We start from the raw sequence: 12,398 nt of genomic DNA, 5'->3' as shown, positions 1-12,398 counted from the left end.
CTACGCAGCTAGAGACACGAGATCTGGGGGTACTGGTTAGTTCATATTGTTGTTCCACCTATAGGGTTGCAGACCTTTTCAGCTCCTTGGGTACTTTCTCTAGCTCCTCCATTGGGGGCCCTGTGTTCCATCCAATAGATGTCTGTGAGCATCCACTTCTGTGTTTGCCAGGCACTGGCATAGCCTCATAAGAGACAGCTATACAGGAAACCTTTTTAAAAGAGGAAAGCCTTTTTAGGAATATGAAGCGTTTGTTGATAATTAGAAAGAGGAGCAATTGTTACAGCAGAAACAATAAATCCAAAGAAAAGGAAGCCAGGAAAGCAAGAGATTTTTAAGGTGATAGTAATTATACAATTCATTAAGCAATCAGACATAAGAACCAGAGCTACAGAGATAAGACTGGGGTAGGGGGAGGAGCAAGGAAGGTTGAAGCACAAGTACAACCAGACATTGTAGGGAAGTCAGAAGGGTAATCGTGTCCTTTAAAAGATGCTGCTTTAGTGCTACAAGTAGGAGAATGTGGTCACTTTACAGCTAGCTGTAAAATGGGTGGAACAACAATATGAACTAACCAGTACCCTGGAGCTCGTGTCTCTAGCTGCGTATGTATCAGAATATGGCCTAGTTGGCCATCATTGGGAAGATAGGTCCCTAGGTCTTGAAAACTTTATATGTCCCAGTACAGGGGAATGCCAGGGCCAAGAAGTGGGAGTGGGTGGGTAGGGGAGCAGGGCGGGGGGAGGGTACAGGGAAATTTCGGGATAGCATTTGAAATGTCAGTAAAGAAAATACCTAATTAAAAAAATACTATGCTTGAAAAATAAATCAGGTGGAAATTGAAGTTAGGAAGATGGCCATCTCACAATCCAGGCCAGAAACCCTGACACTCAGAAAACTGGAAATTATACTGTTGGAGACAGGTGATTTACCAGGAAAGTTACTTAGCTTAGTAACTCTTTGAATATGTGGGATTATGAGGAAGAGAGGGATAGAATAATTAATGCTCTCTCTCAGATGAAATGCCTGACAAAAGATGGCTTATCACACACAGAGCTCAAGTGTCTAAAAGCAGAGTGACACAATTTGGGGAGATTCCATCCATTCCACTTCTTGGAGACTCCCAGTCCATGATAAACTTCCAAACAGATCTACTCTCTCATTGAGAAATCCCCCTTGGCTTTTGTATCATCCACACTCTCAGGGATCCTTGCTGTTCTGCCACACAGACATATTTTAGGGTATCAGGGGGGGGAAAGGAGAGCTATAAGACACCATTAAGCTCAGAAGACTGGATAAGCTAGAAGGGAAAGTTCCCACATAGGAGATAACATCAATTTTTAATGTGCTCTACTTTGGGGCTACGTTGCTTGAAGTGACACAAATCCCAGCAAGCAAATGATAAACTTACTTTTATTCTATGATAAACAGGACATATACGAATACCAAAACCTCTTTACAAACTAAAAGAGGATACTAAGACAAATATTTGATCATTCTGTATTTTTTATTATCTGTCAGTCAATTTTGTTAAAGAAGACAGCTTCTCTCTCATCCTAGCATAATTTACTTGTATTACTTTTAATTATACAGACAGATGGCAGAAACCCAGGAATTCATAATAGTGAATACATTTTGTATTCTGCTCTGAATATTTAAACCAATCGCTTTGTCTTAACAGCTTCATAATAAACAATAAGGACACCTTCTTCAGCAATGCTACTCGAAGCAGGATAGTTTATCACATGCTGGAACGCACCAAATATGAAAATGGAATATCAAAAGTGGGTAAGAACATTATTTTACAGACATAGTTTAAAATAGAAAAAATTACATACATAATAACTGAAGTTTTTACCTTTCTCATTCAGTCTGAAATATTTAACACATTAGAAACAAATTCTATAAATATCTTGTGTTGCTAATTTTTATTAAAAATATATTTTGAGGGCATTTGCTCAATGTATCAAAATATAAATACATAATAACAAAATTTATCCTAAACTAATAGCTGCTTTAAATGAAAATAGGGTTAGCAAGGGTTCAGCATGGCTTTATAATATAAAATTAGAAATAACTAATATGCTACATTCATAATTTTAGATACTCATAACCATTAAAAATTATGTATTTTTGCATTATCAGCAGTTTTTAAATACTCTGTAAATAATCTGTAAATATATATTTATATAACTTATTTCTCATTTGTTCTATGTTAAACAGTTCATGATGCAGATTTTCAACTCAGAGGTCAAAATTAGTTTCTACCTCATTATTTAATTTGAAAGATCTTCACAATTTATTAATTAAAGAACAAATTACAAAACTACTTGTTGAATGTAATTCCATTATCTTAATACATAGGAACAAAAAATAAATGAAAGTTTACAAGAGTGTGTAAGAAACCTATGAGAGATTATTTCTGGAATATTAAATTGCCACTTATTTTAGTTTATTAAATTTTGTGTCATTTGCTGGGGTTAGCAGTTTATAAAGCAAAAGAAAATGGTAGATTTGAAGCTAGAACAAAACTGCAAAGCTTACACCGAATTGGAAACAAACAAAGCCAATATATAAGTTGACCTTTTAATTGTGAGGCTGATTTGCAATATTGAGGAGAACAATGTTATCCAACTGTTCTAACGTCTTTTAAATTAAATGTTGGCAACCCTTGGAAGCTATCACATTGCTTCCTGGTTGTGCTAGGATGGAGAACAGCGCAGGTGTAAAGAATCGCATTCCATGGTTACTTGATAAAGTAGAATCTTCAGGACCTGGGGGTTTGTTTTGTTTTGTTTGTTTATTTGTTTGTTTTGAGTAACAATTCATTTTTGATGGGGCAATCAAAACAGTTACCTTGGACACTAAAACTTTATCAAAAAAAATGCAAAATTTCCCAATAGCCAAAAATTAAAATACACAGAGTATGAGCTAAAAATTTTCCTACCTAGTGGAAACTTTTGATTATAGGCTTATATGACATTTTAAAATGATTACTAAAGGTATATCTTTTGTGGAAAATAAGCTAAACACAGAAAAACTAAAACAAAATAAAAATTATTCCTAAGCACAGTTATCGGTGGCAAATTTATAGAAAAGAAAGCTAAAATATATTATTTCAAAATATAAGTGTATATTTTATATGCACCTTTTGCTTTAAAAAAAAACTACATTTTCTCAAGTTATTATCACATGAAAATACTGCTCCAAACACCTGTACAGCAGTCTCTGATAAGCTCACATTAAATTATAATTATTTACTGAGCACCTAGAGTAATTGTGTTTGCACTATGCTAGTTCCATATTTCAGGTGTACATATACTTATTTCCTATATATTAATAAATAGTGTCATAGCAAAAATTTCTCTTCAGAATGTTTTCTCAGTACTCATTCTCCAAAAAAAATTTTCACATACATACCTTCAATGAGATGACAAGTCTTACGGTGACATTTTATGACCTTGCAACTCAGTATAAGCAAATGGTTTTTGCTGAAACAGTATTTCCTGTCAAATGATGGGAGTTGAAAATTCTTCTATGACTAAATTTTGCTGTCGTCAAAAGCTTGTGAAAAGGGTTTTCTTGGTTCATAATATCCCAAGAAGTGGGAATTAACAATTCACAACACATCACATTAACATATGGCAGAATGAAACCTTATGCTGATAATGCTTGCAAATACCACTAAAAGAACACACATAGGTTGAGTACCAGTCTTTCTCAGAATTACTGTCCCTGTGGTTGACATGGCGATGGGTGCAATTTGGATTACTTTAAGTTTTAAAATAATGTTGTGTCCTATGTGAGTTTATATATGCTTTAAAGAAAAGCCTTTATTGAAATTGACTTCGATTTTTCATCTCTCTTTAGGTATCCGTAAGCTTATCACTAATGGCTCATACATAGCAGCATTTCCCCCACATGAGGTAATTTTGAAAAATATTTTCCATTTAGTAAAATAAAAGAATTTCATTCTCTGGGACTATGTTGCTTACTTTCCATTTTTGTGATCAAACACCATGACAGGTAATGTATGAAGGACCAGGTTTATTTGGGCTTCAGTTTCTAGAGGGCTAGACTCCATGAGGGGGCAGCATAGCAGCAAGCAGGAGGGATGGTGACTGGTGTAGCAACAGGAGAGCTCACATCGTGAAAAACAAAAACTAAGCAAAGAAAAGAACTAGGATATACACACACAACGATGTACTTCCTCCTTCTGACACATCTCTTCAACCTCCCCAAACAGCTTCATCCACTGAAGACCAAGTTTTTAAATGCCTGAGACCATTAGAGACTTTTCTCATTTTAACCATCTCAGTGCCTGAACCATTTAATTCATTTGTATCTGGGTACTCACACGTAGAACAGTCCACTGAGAACTTACTACTATCTCTTTCCTGCACAGTGGTCCCTCAGCTCCAAAACATGTCTACCCTGCTTGAAATACATAATCATTCCTAATAAGGCAGGTTCCTGCCTGTGTTTGTTATTTTAGAATGCCCGAAAGTCAAAAAACAAGGCTATGTTCAAAGCATTCGTGTATTATCTCCTCACTTCCGGTCAGACTACTGTTTTACTACAAGTTTTAAGAAGCAATCTGAGGTGGCCCCGGATAACTAAAGTAACATCTATAGAACTCTCCCTGCCCTCTACTATGCTTACTCTTGATTTATTTTTCTTAAACTTGAATCAGATCTTAAAATAAATTACACATTTCCCATCTTTACTTTCAAAGGCCACCATTCTCTGATTTACAAAGTTTTAGCAGTGAGTGAGCTCAAAAGTTAGAGCATTTGAGAAATTCGCAGTTCTATATCACTATTAGTAGATAAAATGAGTTAGAAATGTATGTCAAAGAGTTAAATGTTTCAAATGGATTATTTCTCATTTGAAAATAACCCTGTTATTGAAAATAATATAATTCCATTATAAACATATACAATCCAGTTATATAGGCAGTTATAAACATAGTAAACCAAAAGTTAGTGATCCTAATGAAATGCCTGCTTATAATAAAAGACAGAGGTAATAGTCATGAGCCATTTTTGCACATACAGTCATAAGCCATTACATATTTTCCCATGACTGTGACAACACAGAATGAAGTAAACATATCACTAATGGAACACAGCTCAGACAAATTAAACACCATTTCAAATAATGCCACCTAGTAAGCCATAAAGCGATCAGATAAGCACAACTAAGGGAGTCATTTAGCAAAGGAGGTTTGGCTCATTTTCTAGGGTACAGTAATTTTCTCTGCAAAGTTAGCCTGAGCATTGCAATCTCATTTGAGTTTCTCATTGGAAATTTGGCATCTGTCATAGCTGTGTTATTGATGATAGTCCTTTTCATTTGTGTATATAAATTATTTGAAATATAAATAAATGGCACATATACACTAAAAGAATAAGAAGTCCCATTAGTGAACTGTAAATATACTTTAAAATAATTGAAAAGCAATGAAATGGGCTCAAGAATAGTCTATTGATGTGAATTGCTATTATGAATGGTAGAAAAGCAAGATTTACAAGGAAGGAAATAAAGTCAATGGTATTAATCTATAGTCCAATAAGGATACCTAAAACAATGCCTTTCTTGTTAATGGTGCTGGATATTAGATCCAATCTCATAACCTTTATTACTAGCCCAGAGGACTTTTTTTCTTACAAAGAAAAAGATAATAGCTAGAAGAAATATCAAATCATTTTAGTGAGAACTGGCAGAAAAGAGTAAAAAGAAGTAGGCTAGAGATGCAGATATATGAGAACCACTTTTTCTAAGACACCAGACAATTCTATAATTCTTTCAAAGATGATTGGTGAAGCAAGGACCAATCAAATATGTGGTTGGGGACCACTAGTGATTTCTGAGCTTTCAGAAAGGCTCACAAGTAGGCTGGAGTTATCTTTTCATACAGATATCCCTTACAGCTCACCACTTAAGTCTGTCAAGCTAGAGCAGTGTACTTGTTGGTGGTAAGTGTATGTAGCATTGTGGTATTCCAAGTATCCTAAATTTTAGCATCTAAAAATCTATAGTTTGATGACTAAGGATGGGTGAATGGCATATATTAGATTTATCAGCAGTGACTGCAAAAGAGTGACAAGTTTGCTATTCATTCTTTAAGCTAGTGTCAGGCAGACAGCAATCAGTTCCAAAAGCAAATAATCTAGTGGATGTGCTACACTTAAAATCAAGATGATTTTCTTTCCTGTCTTTAGCTTCCAGTCATTCGACCTTAAATACCTAGGATATTTCAGGAAGGACACCTTGGGGTTGCACCTTCCTTAACTAATTTTTCTATTTTATTTAATACATAGAGGTGGCATGTTCATATGTAATCTCCTTGCAGTCTTGAGACACTTGAAAACCAGAGCTCAAGGAGTCAAGATATCTTCATAAGTTCTTAGCCCCATTGATTAGGGACCCACTACTGCATGAATACCACATACAAAATTTGAAAAGATAAGTTATAACTACATAAAATTTGAAATAGCAGATATAAAATTTCAGAACCCTAGAATCAAACACATAGGTAGCTCCAAAGGTTATAACACCATGCTTTAAAATAAACATTTATTCTCTTTACACCTGTAAGTAAAAGAAAATTTTATAAATCTAGTTTACTTCATAAAACAGAATGATCTTCAGTTTCTCAGTCAAAGATTACAAGAATTTTGTCATTAATAGTAATTTTTCAATTAAGATTCCAGAATTCCAAAAGGTAAAATATATACTCACATTTACTTAAATAAAAATGGCCCAAATTATTAAAAAGATTACTTAAAATATTATTTTCATATAACAATCATATTTCCATTGACAATGGCATTCACCTTTCTAGTAGTAAGCTTGAATAGATAATCTCTATTGTTTTCATTAAGTTGATAAATTACCTTCTTAAGTAAACACTAGTCTTTATTTAGTTCAAACTTTGGCAAGAAGGTGGACTACAATCAATGTTATTGTATCTCTCGCAGGGAGCCTACAAGAGTAGCCTTCCAATCAAAACCCATGGACCTCAGAATAACAGGCATCTGTTGTACGAGCGCTGGGCACGCTGGGGAATGTGGTACAAGCATCAGCCTCTGGACTTGATCAGGTACTGCAGATTGGCTAATGGGTATTAAGCAGCAAACTGATCTTTGTCATTTTTCTAGCCTTGGAATTACTTCTTATCACAGTGCTATCAGTTAGGAAACCATCCTCAGAAAAGAAATCACTACATGATTCTTCAAGGGAAGAAACTCAGTGTGTGGAAGTGGCTACAGAGTTATAGAGTAGATGTGAATAGCCTTTAAGTCTATCAGAAATTGTTAACAGCATAAAAAGACTAGTACATTTAATGGCAACATGTAAATGAAGTTATTACACAATATGAAATACATAGTACTCTTATGATTCTCTGGTTAGTGTTTCATATGTATAGAATAAAAGAATACAGTCATACTATTAGACTATATGTGTTAATATTTTTATCTGTTTATAGAATACAAATATAAAGTAGTTCACATTTGTTTCACTCATTGTGGCAGCAGGAAGCAAAACACCGAAGGGATACTTGAAGAGAATTCAGTGAAGAAGTATATACAGAAGTGGGGAGGAAGGATCGTGAGATCCAACATATAGTGACATGCTCAGCGAATAGTAAAAACTAGGAGCAACTATTAAACCAGTTATTAAAAGATGCAAGAGGAAGGAAGACTTACAAGAATCAACTAATGTCTAACTATGGAAAGACTTTCCAGATATAAGCTGTGGCATGAGGAGGAAATCAGTTGCAGACAAACCATGACCCAAGAGAAAAGAAGCTACCTATTAGATACATCTTAAAACCACCAAACTTGTCTGGAGGCCAGTATTCTCAAAAAGAGTTCACAGAGGTGAGCTCTGTGGGACACATGGTAGTAAATGGAATAAGAACTTGGAAATACACAGGATGAATTCACAGCAAATGTTATTAGTTGATCATATCCACAATCAAGATGCTTTGATTCTTAATTCTGTCAACTATGACAAATTCCATCATTCTAATATATACAGGTAGAAAGGTTATTGTTCTGGAGACTTATGGATATAATATCATGAGATATGCTGGCTCACCAAAATATTTTTTCTTTTTTTATTGGTTATTTTATTTATTTACATTCCAAATGTTATCCTGTTTCCCAGTTCCCCTCCACAAGTCCCCAACTCCTCCTTCCTCCCCCCTGCCTCTATGAGGGTACTTCCCCACCTGCCCACCCACTCCTGCCTCAGAGGCCTAGTGTTCCCCTATTCTGGGTCATCAGGCCTCCACAGGATCAAAGGGATGCCCTCCTCATGATGACAGATAAGGTAATTCTCTGCTAAGTATCCAGCTTGAGCCATGGCTACCCACTGTGTACTCTTTGGTTGGTGGTTTTGTCCCTGGGAACTTGGGGTGGGGGTGGGGTCTGGCGGGTTGATATTGTTGTTCTTCCTAATGAGGCTGCAAACCCCATCAGCTCCTATAGCCCTTGCCCTAACTTCCCCATTGGGGTAGAAATTACAATGATGGCTTTTGAGAAGCATTTCAATGAGAGTTACTATTTCTATCTACAGGCAGCACTGCCATTGTTGTGTCAGGTAATTTAAGAAAACATTGTATCTTTTGAATAAATGGAGTCTCTATTACTAACATCTAATTATCCAGCTACTGTTTGATTGCTCACAGAGAAAAGTAATTTTCCTAGAGAAGCATGTGTTAGTTAAAGTAACTAAGCAAGGATGTTTTATCAAAGATACACCAGAGGATGAGAATAAGAGAGAGGAGTACAAGTGATGTTTCAATAAACAGCACTTCTTAGAGACTTAGTTGTTCTTAAGGCAGTGATGTGGAAGAGATTCAGGTAAACTACATAAGCTCATGCATGCACGTATGGGTATTTGTGTTCCTTCCTCTCTATAATGAGAGAAGAAGAATGGTGTGTGACAGTTGGGTTCTTTTCATCGTAGCTGATGGGTTTTCTATAGTCAAGTCTGGTAATGTCATGTTCAGTAAGAAAATGCATTAATGTGCTATATAAAAGACAAAGGCTGTCAATTCATCTTTTTTTAAATGAACAATCATTTCTGGAGATGTGGGTTTTTTTTTTTTTTTTGCTTTCCTATTTTAAAATTGATTTAAGTGCTTAATAGCTAAAGCTTACTTAGTTTCAATCTAATTTTCCATGGAAAGTATTTGAAATCCAAAGGAGTATTTTCAAAAAACATCAGTGGCCAAAAAAAAAAAAAGAGGTATGACATTCCCAAGTACTTTAACAATAGGTATCAGAGGGATTTAATTTTTTTATTAGGTATTTTCTTTATTTACATTTCAAATGTTATCCCCTTTCCTAATTTCCCCTCTGAAAATCCCCTATCCCCTCCTCCTGTTCCCCAACCCACCCACTCCCATTCCTGGCCCTGGCATTCCCCTATACTGGGACATAGAACCTTCACAGGACCTAGGGTCTCTCCTCCCATTGATGACCTACTAGGCCATCCTCTGGTACATATGCAGCTAGAGCCACAAGTCCCACTACGTGTTTTTTCTGATTGATGGTTTAGTCCCAAGGAGCTGTAGGAGTGCTTAAAAGCAAAGTTGTTGAAGTAAATGTTTTTTGTTTGTTTGTTTGTTTGTTTGTGTTTTATTTTGTTTTGTTTTTTGAGACAGGGTTTCTCTGTGTAGCCCTGGCTGTCCTGAAACTCACTCTGTAGACCAGGCTGGCCTCGAGCTCAGAAATCCACCTGCCTTTGCCTCTCAAGTACTTGGATTAAAGGCATGCACCACTACTGCCAGGCTTAATGGTTATTTTTTAAGACATATATACCAGGGTTTACTTTGAGTTAGAAGTTATTTCAGCAGGCATAAGATCATCAACTGAAATGTCACAAGGTAGTTTTAAATAAATCAGACAAAAGGAAAGTGCCTGAATTGAGCAGCAGTGGGGAACCCCTGTATTAGTAGCCCCTTTTTCTTCTGCAGGAAATTTTGTAATTCTAAGGAAGAATTAAGTATTAAAGATGGTTGTGAATACAAGTGGTCTACAGCAAGTTCACTTTTGGCCACCTGTCTTAGTCTGCAGGGAGTTTCCCCATTTCCTGACACATGTTGAAATCTACTTTGGTTTGGATCCTAATAATATCTAATAATGATATTGCTTATAATAATATACTAATAGCAATACTCCTATAATAATTTAATAATTTTGAACTAAGCTTCAACAAAATGCAGGTCAATGTATTAGTGTGTTATAGGCAGCTCAGTCTCTCCAGCCCCCTCTCCCCATTATTATAAAGATCTCACATTGTTTACAAGCAGAGAATAAACACTTGTTAATAAAAAACAATAAATGAATTTTCTTCCCAGCAAGAAACACTGTGAAACATCAACCTTTAACACCATAGCTGGGGTGGGATGAGGTTGGGGGTGGGGGACAAGTTAAGTAACCAGTTTTAGAAAATGGAGAACTCATGGTAGTAGGTAAATCAAAGAATGTAAAATCATTCTGCAAGCTCTTTATAAACTATGGGATTATAGAAACCAGCATTGGAGTGGGTGAAGGAAGAATAATTGAGTAGATCTTAGAAATGCCTTATTAATCTGCCTCTTCCATATCAAGTGAAGATTGACAAAGTATGGTCATTTCTTTGGCTTCTTTTAGTTTTCTAATAGTATCTGCTAGTGAAGCAACGCACAGCTCAACCTTCGAGATGCTTAACCAGTTTTGGAGGTGATGAGGAATTGAGAAATAAAGGAGAGTTATTAGAAGGTGCTATGACTAATGACACTAATTAGGGCATGGTTCAGAGCAGCGTGGGAACAAGAGCATAACATCTTACAAGGGTTGCAGAGGGAGTCAGGAAAGGCTTCCTGGAAGAAGCAATGTAAAGAAAAAGACCAAAGCCAGTTACAGAAGGAAAGATGGTTTTCTTTAATTTTAGTTAGTGACTAGTGATAATCAAGGAAAATGTGCTTCAGACAAGCAGGATAGGGCTTTAGTGGAAGAAGACAAGATGTAACTTGGCAGATATAGCATAAATATGTCAGAGCAGGTGTGCCAGTGGGGGAGATTCATTTACCCTAAGCAAAGAATCCAATCAAAGGACCAAATGATCCTTTTTCATTTTTATTATTTCTCAAAAAAAGAATTAGCTTTGCTAGTTAGAGACTAAAATGGTAGAGTATTTGAAGGATTGAGAAGGGCAAAGACTGGGTAATGAAAACCATTTTAAGAAAGTTGGAATAGAAGTAACTACTGTTGAAAGTTGATCTCATGTTGTTCCTATCCTAACCAAGTTTACAGAAAAACACTGTTGCCCAAATGAGATTCATGTAACAGCCAAGAGTGTATTGCTGACAAGTACCTGGTGGTAGCCTCAGATTTCCTCTGAAACCCTCACCGCTGGTGGTATTTGAGATTGTCAGGTCATTTATATCACATTGATTCAAACAGAAGACTGGTTTTCTGTGCAGGATGTACTTTGGTGAGAAGATTGGCTTATACTTCGCCTGGCTGGGATGGTACACCGGAATGCTGATTCCTGCTGCAGTTGTCGGCCTGTGTGTTTTCTTCTATGGATTAGTTACAATGAACGAAAGCCAAGTAAGGTGAGCTGTGGTGAGACTTGTCCGAAGTATTTGACCTGCTATGTGAAAGGGCAAATGCCTATGAATGGTGGAGGTAAATAATAGTACTTTTATGTGTGTGTTTTGTTTTGTTTGTGGTCTGTCAGAAGATCTAGTAAAATGACATTTTGATAGGTTTATATGTGGGTTCTTTTGGATATGTTCCAAGAGATCTTATCACTTTGCTAAAATTTTTTTCAGAATACATTACATAATCTAAAAATATCATCAAAGTGGGATTTGACAAGTCAATCTTACATCAAAAATGTGATTATCTTTTAAAATATAGAGGGATATAATATTAGAAATGTTACAGAATTATTGCATTATTTTTCATCATTTAATTTAACTCCATATGATCAACTTCAAAATATAAAGACTCTGTCTGGGGGCTCAGCAGCTAACAGCCTTGTTCTTTTCAGAGGGCATGAATGGTTCATCCACATGTAACTCCAGCTCCAGTGGATCTGGTGCCTTCTTCTAGCCTGCAAGGACACCTACATAAACGTGTTACATATGCATACACTCAAGCCTAAACACTTACAAGTAAAATAATTAAACCTTTAAAAAGAAAGACACAGTAAGGCGGTGGTGGCCCACGCCTTTAATCCCAGCACTTGAGAGGCAGAGGCAGGTGGATTTCTGAGTTCAAGGCCAGCCTGGTCGACAGAGTGAGTTCCAGGACAGCCAGGGCTACACAGAGAAACCCTGTCTTGAAAAGAAACAAAAACAAAAACAAAAAAGGAGAAAGAAAGAAAGAAAG

The 12,398-nt window shown here is 36.1% G+C and overlaps 1 protein-coding gene across 3 annotated transcripts in view; it reads left to right on the top strand.

Annotated features, from left to right (window-relative positions):
- Ano3 (anoctamin 3) overlaps positions 1 to 12,398 on the top strand; it is a 284,964-nt gene that overhangs the window by 173,683 nt on the left and 98,883 nt on the right. For all 3 annotated transcript variants that reach the window (XM_021184432.2, XM_021184438.2, XM_029474347.1), the window contains 4 exons: positions 1,682 to 1,788; positions 3,871 to 3,926; positions 6,984 to 7,105; positions 11,483 to 11,617. In XM_021184432.2, the coding sequence (XP_021040091.1) occupies positions 1,682 to 1,788; positions 3,871 to 3,926; positions 6,984 to 7,105; positions 11,483 to 11,617 (420 nt within the window). The remainder of the gene's footprint in view (positions 1 to 1,681; positions 1,789 to 3,870; positions 3,927 to 6,983; positions 7,106 to 11,482; positions 11,618 to 12,398) is intronic.

The sequence above is a fragment of the Mus caroli genome, chromosome 2 (assembly GCF_900094665.2).
Source record: "Mus caroli chromosome 2, CAROLI_EIJ_v1.1, whole genome shotgun sequence".
Lineage (NCBI taxonomy): Eukaryota > Metazoa > Chordata > Mammalia > Rodentia > Muridae > Mus > Mus caroli.
Note: the sequence above shows the minus strand (reverse complement) of the source record. Positions and strands in the feature narration are given on the sequence as shown.